Consider the following 10,107-nt stretch of genomic DNA (forward strand, 5'->3'; position numbering starts at 1 on the left):
TTTGTAAAATTTTGTTTTAGATCTGTAAATATAGCTGCATAATTTATATAAAACAATATGAATTAAATAGTGCTACTTATGCTTATCTACTGCTACATTAAGCGGTGAATGCACTCTATTCTGACTAAATAAATACATGTAAATTAAAAAAATTCTCAATTTTAATTTGAACTGAAATAATCTTGAGTAAATGTGTTTATTTTCTTCATGAAACTTTCTCCGGACTTGTTTTAGGCTAGATATTTATAGATAAAGATGCTTTTGATGTCCAATCATTTATTGGATTCTGGCACTTTTGGCTTTCCATACAATACTGTAGTTTTATCCCGTTTTATTGCAGAACCTTTCAAGAGGGTTGGGAAACAGATGCTTTAAGCTAAAAAAAAAAAAGCTGTTTTTGCTGTCAGTTAGCATGCCAGGTAGTAGTCTGAGTGCACGAAACAGTAAAGGAAAGAGAAAAAAACACGCAGAAAAGTTGCTGTGTGTTTGACTGTCATGTGAAGTGTTAGTTTGTAACATGACTCAGAGCGTCACAGGCGGAAGGTCACAGAGCAGCAGGACAGAACGGAAGCGGGAGTAAAGAGCCTATCCGCCATTGTGGAATAGTAAGGGATATTCCAATCACTTTCAAATTGACTGATTAAACACCTTCTCGTCAGCAGACGCCGAAGCAGCTGGAAGAGGCTGGTCGTCGTCCGATCTTAGCCCAGCAGGGGGGGGGGAAGAAAAAAAAAAAAAAAAAAAAAAAAAAACGCCGCCTTGTAACGTTGACGGAGTGATTGGACGAGAAGGAGAGACGAACCAGGAAAGCAGCACCGAAGTGCAGAAACAGAGAGACGAGCAAGCAGGGGGGGAGAGAGAAGCCGCGGACAGTCTGACAAACAGCGAGCAGTTTCGGTTCCTGGAGGATGTCTGCGACCACAGTCGATCAGGTTCGTGTAGCTGCGCTGTATGCTAGCTTTGAGAGGGAAATAAAACTTTACGGACCACTGTTTGATGGGCTTTCTCCGCCAAATCAAACAGGCTACAAAGTCTTTGATATGTGGTGGTTGTTAGCCGAAAGGTAGGCCAACTGTACCGCCAACGTACACCGGCTGCAGCCGGTTGCCAATGCGGCACCGTTTACTGGTTGTCAGAGCGTTTGACATCCGGTTAGTAAGACGAAGCAACCTGTAAATGCTAACATCCGGGCAGAAGCTCTCACTTAGGTGTTATATTTGTAGGACAGTGTCTGTCTGCTCTGCCAGTGTGTTTTAATATCTTATCACTTGTTGTTTCAGAGAACCAAAGGACAAGGAAATAAAGGTAAGGCTTTGACTGTGAGTTTTAGCCACTGCAGGTTATGATATTCTGTGCCATTACTTGCTGACAGTGTTGCTGAACTGTAGTCCAAACTGCAGCCTGGAGCATTGTTGACACAACACAGCAGAGCATACCTGTGATCAAATCGTAGCTATCTGAAATCATGGCTGCTTGGGGATTGCAGCTTCTTCTAGTTACTTATATTAGATTTTTCCTTTTTATATTTAGTGCAAAACGGATCCATGCATCAAAAAGATGGTGTGAATGATGATGATTTTGAGCCTTACCTAAGCGGCCAGACAAATCAGGTAATGTACTTTCTAAAATACACAATGCTTAAATTAGGATAAGGATTGCCACAGCCATTTTTAATAAGTAGTAGTGTTTTTACACCTAACTCACAAAATATTTTTGCCACAATTCTGAAGAAAGGGCCATCTGTATGCTTATTTCCAAGTTCAGAGTTTTATTTTCCAGTATCTCATCACATGTTATTAATAGCTTCTGTTGTACATGGCTAGCATACAGTTCAATGAGATATTATTCATATCCCCTGAATCAGTCTATCACAAAGTTGTAAGTAACTGAAGTGGACAGAAAATCTTTTCAAACAAAAAATGAATCTGTAATCAGTCCCCTGAGTCACTACTTTTTAGAACTAAAGCTGCAACTCTTTTGGAGTATCCTCCATCCATCTTCTTCCTGTTAACCCGAAACGTGTCACGGGGGCAGCATCTTCAACCAGATTTGTGAAATTTAGAATTGGAAAATTTTGCCCATTGTACATTGCAGAATACCTTAAACTCAGTTAGAGTAAATGAATAAAATAAGAAAAAAAGTATACAAAGACTGGTGGAACTATTATGTTTGCCTTATCTATAAATCTGATGGGGTAATATTAATAGATGCTCTTTGAAATGTTTTCCAATGTTGTGAACTCGGGTGCTATGATGCATTCATATGAACAGCACTTTTCATTAAACTAAGGCAGTACAACAAAATGTATTAAAATATAATTTTGTTACATAGAACTTACCTAAACAGTAATTAAATGCTAAAACATTTGTCTTTTTGAATTATACTTTCAATCTCTTGTGTTTCTCTGCCATGCAGAATAACAGCTACCCACCAATGTCTGATCCTTACATGCCCAGCTACTATGCTCCATCCATTGGGTTTCCTTATTCTCTGGGAGAGGCTGCTTGGTCCACAGCTGGAGATCCACCTATGCCCTACCTTACCACCTATGGACAGATGAGCAATGGGGAGCCGCACTTTATCCCTGATGGTGTTTTCAGCCAGCCAGGAGCTCTAGGAAATACACCTCCCTTTCTCGGGCAGCATGGCTTCAACTTCTTTCCTGGCAGTGCAGACTTTTCCACTTGGGGTACCAGTGTTTCTCAGGGTCAGTCAACTCAGAGCTCAGTCTACAGTAACAGCTATGGCTACGCTCCCAGCTCACTGGGCCGGGCAATCACAGATGGACAGGGGGGCTTTGGAAGTGACACCCAGCTCAGTAAGGTCCCAGTGCTGAACAGCATTGAGCAGGGTATGACAGGGCTAAAGCTGGGTACGGACATGGTGGCAGCTGTCACCAAAACCGTTGGCTCACCTTTAGGGGGTACAGTGGGCATGAACAGCACAGTGGCCAATAATCTCCCTCCATCTGTCAACTCGTCTGCATCCAAGCCTGCCACTTGGGCAGCAATCGCCAAGAAACCGGCCAAAACCCAACCCAAGGTCAAAACCAAAGCCAACATGGGGCTGGGGGGAGGTGCTGCCATTCCCCCACCCCCAATTAAGCACAATTTGAACATTGGTACCTGGGACGATAAGGGCTCTTTAAACAAACCGCAATTAGCTCAGACTATGATGCCCCCACAACCTCTGGTGCAGCCCCCACTCCTTGCTCAGCCCCAACCCTTACTGCAGAACCCCTTGCCCCCTCAGCCTCCACACCAACCCCAGCATCAACACCAGCCTTTCCAGCTCCAGTCTATACAATCACCCCAGCACCCCCAGCCTCTGCCCCATGGCCCTCCTCACCTTCACCTCCCCTCCCAACCTGGCCTCCCACAGCACCTTCATCAACAACAACCTCAGCAGCTTGGCCCACCCCCCAATCGCTGGATTGCCCCCAGGAACCGTGGTGAGGGCTTTAGTCTGGGTGGCGGAGTTCCATTGAGTGCCTCCACTTGCTCTGGAGAAGTGCACCCCGTGTTGGAGAAACTCCGTACCGTCAACAACTACAACCCCAAAGACTTTGACTGGAACTTGAAAAATGGACGTGTTTTCATTATCAAGAGCTACTCAGAAGATGACATCCACCGTTCAATCAAGTACTCTATCTGGTGCAGTACAGAACATGGAAACAAGCGCCTGGATAGTGCTTACCGTTCGCTATGCAACAAGGGCCCCTTGTACCTGTTGTTCAGTGTCAACGGTAGTGGGCACTTCTGCGGTGTGGCCGAAATGCGATCGCCAGTGGACTACAACGCCTATGCAGGCGTCTGGTCTCAGGACAAGTGGAAGGGCAAGTTTGAGGTGAAGTGGATTTTCATCAAGGATGTGCCCAACAATCAGCTGCGTCACATCCGGCTGGAGAACAATGACAACAAGCCAGTGACCAACTCCAGGGACACTCAGGAAGTGCCTCTGGAGAAGGCCAAACAAGTCCTTAAAGTTATTGCCACTTACAAGCATACCACCTCAATCTTTGATGACTTTGCACATTATGAGAAACGTCAGGAAGAAGAGGAGGCTTTGAGAAAGGTGAGATAAATTACCTTCTATTGAACTTAAAAGGGAACACACTTCTGGTGAGTATTGTCATTTTCCACACCTTCATTGGCACCTCAAACACAGATTGGTTCCGACTGCCAAAGTGCAACGAGGTGGGATCAATTACTGGACTTCAGTTATGGGTATTTTTAAATACTGTAGTCGTTTATTTTCCAAAACAATATCTGGGCACCATGCCTTGGAGCATCAGCTGCTGACCAGACGCCGCCATTGTAGGTTATAGTAGAAAATCTTTTGATGGTCTCCACTGTGTGTTCCGTTTTATAAGAAGCTCCTTCACTTTCCTGATGTAATTTGTTGGCCATTTTATATATATAAAAAAACTGGCCAAGTATTTCTGAATATATGCTGATTTTTGTAAATATAACCAGCCAATGTCGTTCAACTTGATGAGAGGTGGTAACATCAGCGGTTACATCGACAGTCTGCAATAAATGGAAGTTCCCCGAGGCCTGTCTGCAGATTGACGCTTCGCCATTACTCATGAGCAAGTTCAGGAAACCCTGAACCTGCGTCAGCCATCTGGCATTGTTAAGATTGCTAAGAGTCACCCAAGTGGAGTTAGGTGACTGTCGTGTTTCCTGAAATAACCCACATTCCTGGCATTCTGTTTTTCCAGACAAAGGCAGACATAAAGTTGGATCTACTTTTGAACCACAAGCCCTCCCAGGCATCCACAGACTCCTCATGCTTTATTAGCCTTTTAACAGCATAAGCTCCCAGGCTCCAAAGTGGTTAAAATGTGCCCTGGCAGAGTTAGCAGAGTTTATTTTTTTAATATTTTGTTCTGCATATTATATTATGAAATTCTTTTATTACATTGAGCTGTCATTCTGAAAAACACCCTTGGTTTAACATCCTTACAGGAGAAATGTAATTATATCCCAATAGTGGTAATAATGGTGCAATGCAAATGGAAGTAAAAAAACCCCACAGAGAATTATATCTCTAGTAGTGTCTTTCTGCATCCATTCTTCTTAAAACACATACACACAACCCCCTTCCTGTCTGTTTCTCCAACTGTTTGTGCTGCACTGATGCTATATTGACTCCTCGTTGTTGACCTTGTTAATATGCACTCGGTTCCTTTCTCATAAATATTTCAAGTCAATGTTTTCAGGCTCCTGAAAACAAACTGTCAGTAGGAAGCCAGTTTCATCCCGCGTCACACAGGGGTCGAGCCGTGCTGCTTTTGTATCCCTGCCCCTCATTACATGTCGGGATCGGCGCAGGTCGAGGCCTCGCCCTACTTCACCTGACAAGGTTAATTGTTGCCTGTTGTTTGGCCAGTCCTACCCAGCCTTTCAGAGATGTCAGGCTTGAGCAACACCTTTTTCTAACACCATCTAAAGATGTGGCTTTTTCTTTTTCTTCTTCTTCTTCTTCTTGTTTTTGATTGGAAAGATAAACTTGCGTCTAAATTTTATTTGGGGCTTTTATCGAATATCGATTTGTCCATTTTTAATATGTCCTTAGCTGGTATTGTGCAGCTTCTTTGCACAATTTCATAATTGAATAGATTAACAAAAAAAATAACTGTTTAGTTGAAACATACATTTTACTCATTAGTTTGAGGAGATTAATTGCATAATTAGTTTTGTAATAAATTGCTCAGTCTGGTTATATTTCAGCTTGGGAGAACTACATTGATTTGAGCTGCAGGGCTTGTATAGACTAAATATCATGAGGCTTTTTGTCCTGAGTCGCAGGCCATCTGGGGATTGAGTTACTGCTGGGGCCTGGGTCTTTCTGCGTTTTTCCCAGGGAACTGATATGGTCAATCTCAAAGAGAGCACTGTTTCATCTGAGAAATGAGAGGGGAATAAAATGTTTTGTACCTGTGCTGTTCTTCACATGACACTTCACAGCATTCATTTTCCTTTTATCTATAACAAGCCAGTGAATATGAGGCGGATATTTAGAATATCCACCTCCTTTTATCCCAGACTATGTGAGACTTCAGGCTGCAAGCAGATAGTGACAGCAGGCTCCTGACCTGGCTGAATATTTGGTCAGTCCATTCCTTGGGATCTAGCTCTTTTCTCCTGTTTTCCAATCAGTTTCTTTCTATGGTTTTAACTTGAAACATGCACTTTGTATTTTTATCTTAGTGATTACTTTTTTCCACCCAGGTACTTGGAATTAACATAAAATAAATCCTCAACAAAATACAGAGTACATAATTCCTTGTGCTTTTTTACATTCTGTCATGTTTCTTAATAGTTATGAATTGTGTTCTGAGTTTCTATTTGTGACGTTTTTAATGTGAAGTTGTATGCGAAATATCTTATTTTTGTGATGCTTTGTGAAAGAAAGGCTTCTTTATATCAGATGTACATGAGCTCGTTTTAAATGCCGGATTTATTCTGACTAGTCTCTACATCAACACCGTATGTGTCCTTTAAATACGCCACAGAAAATTGCAGTGTTAAATGAACACAGGACCACCTGATGGTGGTTTTGAAACATTCAAATAATAAATAAATAAATAAAAAATACAAGTTTGAACCCCCAACCAGAATAAAATAATTTAAGTGCCACATTTTCAGGATGAAGGCATCTTCATACGTCCTGTAGCTATTTGTTAAAAATTGCTGACATTGGAGCTGCGGGGTCCACTGGGTTCCAGTTCAGGATCTCCATGAATTTGGCTTCTTCCAGTGCATCTGTTGCTGTCAGCGCCTTGGGCTCCTCGTTGTGTTCCCTGCATGCATTCCTGAATAGTTTTTGCAATGCTGCAGACTCGAGTCGGGAGAGACTGTTGCCATGGAGGGGGTGTAGCTTGGTTGGTTGGCTGGCATGTGTCGCGGTGATAACCGCATGAGTGCGTGGAGCCACCGTTTCCCTGTATAAATTTTTAGAAGGAAACAAGATGAGCAGTTTAATTCCCTTCACCTGTAACTGCTTTTGATGTTGTGGTTTATTGAATTTGTACATTAACATATTTCCCTGGGAAGCTACACGCAAACACTCTTATTATTGCTCTTTCAGGTATTAAAAAAAATCCCGTGTACACATAACCAAAACTTGCAGTTAGTCAACCTGCTGAATGTCCAATTCTCACACTAATTTGCTGTGTTTTTAATGAAGTAAAATCTTGCTGCGTAAATTACACCCGCCTGATTAAACCCCACCTACACCTAATAAACAAGAACAGCAGTTTCATGTTCCAGAGCAATATATAGCACAAGCTGTCTGATGAATAGTAAGTGCTCCCTGCATGCAAATAAAATTGCAATAATTTTTTGATGCATTTCAAAACAAATGAAAACCATTTTGATTGAATATTATTTCCGCAAATAGATGGGCCTAAAAATGGCACACGGGAAAAAGACAGACTCAAGTAATACAAGGCATAGATGAGTCAAACAAAAAGACATTAAGCCATTACAGACTTCCCATTCAGTGCTTTGCTTGCTAATAGCAGTATTGATTCTCTTCTTGTTTGCTTTTTTATTTATTTTTTTACATGGGTATGGAACAAAGAGCTACCTTTTTATTCTAGTTCAGGTGATATGTTTACAAATTAAAACTCAGTTTCTTCAATATAATTTCTCTACATTTAAGCAATGCTAAACCTACAAATAAACCTAGTTTATTTTAATAATTGCATTTAAGAACTATAATACATTTATTATATGAATTCATTGGATATGTTGTTTATAGGTTTTGTTTGTACCATGTAAACCCAGAATTCAGCTTCTCAGAAAATTAGAATATTACAAAAAAGTAATCAAAAAATAAGATTTTCAGTACAGAAAGGTTATTGTCTGTAAACTTATGGGAACGACTTCTGATATGACAGATGTCCAGCAGACAGTCATTACTAAAGAAGTTAGCGGTCCGAAGAGTGCTTTATTGCAGCATGGTGGAAAATTAAGTGGAAGAAAAAAGTGTTGAAGAAAAGATTGCTGATTGGTTGTTTTGATTGGTTTTTGAAGCTGTCTTTTCAAAAGTTTGGCGGGAGGATATTTACTAAGTATGGAGCAGTTCTATATCAAAGATACCAGCCGAAGGTTGCTATTAAAACAGGTCTCCATGTCACACCTTACTGATAAATAATTAATGCACGATGAGCCCAATTTACAATTGAATGCATAAACTGTACAGTACATGAACATACTTCCAGTAGGTTGCTGTTTATGTTTTTAAAATCCTTTTTTGTAGGTCTTCCAAGTGTCTGAAAACCTGTATTTTGGGTTTTTATTAGCTATAAGTCAGAACCATTGAAATTAACAGGGTATTGCTTCAAACACAATGCTGTGTTTAACGAATGTGCAACTTTTTAGTGTTTACCAATAACTCTAATTTGATGAAATGAGGTAGAAAGTGTCAATCTCACTGACAATGCTGACTTTGAAGCATTTCTTTCTCCGCTCTCGCTGACTGCTGATCTGTGTGTGTTTTGTCCTCCAGGAGCGCAGCAGGAATAAGCAGTGACCTTGAGGCAGACCCTCTGCAACACTAACGATGAAGGACCTTTAAATCAAATTAGCCTGACCCCACAGTGGAGGGACTGCTGCGGCCTGTCCTCCCGAGACAACAATGTGTCTGAAGACTTGAACGCGACATTAGGTGGACTCATCCTGTATCCGTTGATTGGTGCATCAGACCCCGTTTTCCTGTCTCACAAGAAAAAGAGCGTAATCTGTTCGAAACTCTGTCTTTATAAGCACTTTCAGTCCTTCTAAGCAGCCTCTGCCAATACCCTTAACTATCTAACTGTTCTTTGATTATTTTTTTGTTCGTGAGCTTCTAACAGATTAACCAGAGTAGACATTGATTTCACCAATTTTACTTTGTATTTTTGTATTTTTACTGTCACCTCAAATGGTTGGGATATTGGTGAGCTTCAACTGGCCTCGAAGATAATTAATGATGTGAAAATTGACTCAATCTGCCGGATTGAGGGCTGTAAATTGACCAGTGTGGGATGACATAAATAGGAAACGGTCACAATCGTACCAATCGTAGGCTCTATCCTACCTTGCCCCTTTCTTTCTGCATCTTTTTCTGTGTACGAAAAGCTTATGATTATGCAGCTGGCTGGTGAACCGCCAGCTTACGCACCTTTTCTGTTTTGCTTTTTTTTTTCTTTCTTTCTTGTGGTCCTGTCATTCTGAAGTGCATTTGTCCAAGGAGAAAACCCGCAGCTTTGCCAGAGTTAGACTTGGTGACTGTCGTTGCTCTGATGTGGATGTGCTCTAACTGTACCCCAGGTTCGATCGTGCTAAACGACCCGTTGTACTTTTGGGAGAACCTCCACGGTCAGCTAATTGACCGGACGGAGATTCAGCCAAAACAAAAAACAAAAAAAAGAAAAAGGAAGAGAAAGAACCATCAAAAGCAAATATGTGATTATTTTCTCCTCTTGGTAACTCACTAGCTGAATAAAAAAATGAATTATGTTTAGCACTGATGATGTCTTTGTGTTGTGACTTCATTTCCTCAGACTTTGAACTTTCACACTGAGGATATCACATTTTAGTTCCTTGAAATATTTTGCAGTTCAGATCCATACATTTCAATTTGTGTAAGTGCCTGTAAATAAATGACTTACTTACTGGAACTGCCTCACCCCAGAGTTTCAGAGGAAGGCTGTAAAACCCTGTAAGTCTGGGAAGCCCCATACTGTAAATACAGAACTTGGACATAGTTGAGGCTAAAGTTATTCACTCTCATGGCAGACTTAGGTCTAAGGTATTATTTTATAGTTACCAAAGTGTTTCCTGTAAAGTTAACACTTTGAAGTAGCCCTAGCAGAGTCTGAACCTGTATTTAAAACAGTCTGATAAGGGCGATGGTAAAGAGGCCTTCCAGCCTCAAACACTTCACTGTGTCACCAAAGATAAATCATCACAATAAGAGTCAAAACGTCCTAAAAAGTTGGTCAGGAATTCTAAGGATGGGATCGCTCTAATGCCAATAAAGATTTTTTTTTTCCTTTCAAAATCGGGAATGATATAAATGAGCCATTTTTCTTTTCAAAATAAAACAAGTGAT

The 10,107-nt window shown here is 41.0% G+C and overlaps 1 protein-coding gene across 1 annotated transcript; it reads left to right on the forward strand.

Annotated features, from left to right (window-relative positions):
• The first annotated feature begins 427 nt into the window (after nucleotides 1-427).
• Nucleotides 428-9,523, forward strand: ythdf3 (YTH N6-methyladenosine RNA binding protein F3). The gene is made up of 5 exons (XM_055037738.1): nucleotides 428-932; nucleotides 1,281-1,305; nucleotides 1,531-1,610; nucleotides 2,416-4,074; nucleotides 8,521-9,523. Exons 1-5 carry the CDS (start codon nucleotides 909-911, stop codon nucleotides 8,542-8,544), a joined length of 1,812 nt encoding a protein of 603 aa, XP_054893713.1. The 5' UTR covers nucleotides 428-908; the 3' UTR covers nucleotides 8,545-9,523.
• Nucleotides 9,524-10,107: the final 584 nt, after the last annotated feature.

Source organism: Poeciliopsis prolifica, unplaced genomic scaffold (genome assembly GCF_027474105.1).
Source record: "Poeciliopsis prolifica strain line A6 unplaced genomic scaffold, Auburn_PproV2 SCAFFOLD012, whole genome shotgun sequence".
In the NCBI taxonomy this organism is placed as follows: domain Eukaryota; kingdom Metazoa; phylum Chordata; class Actinopteri; order Cyprinodontiformes; family Poeciliidae; genus Poeciliopsis; species Poeciliopsis prolifica.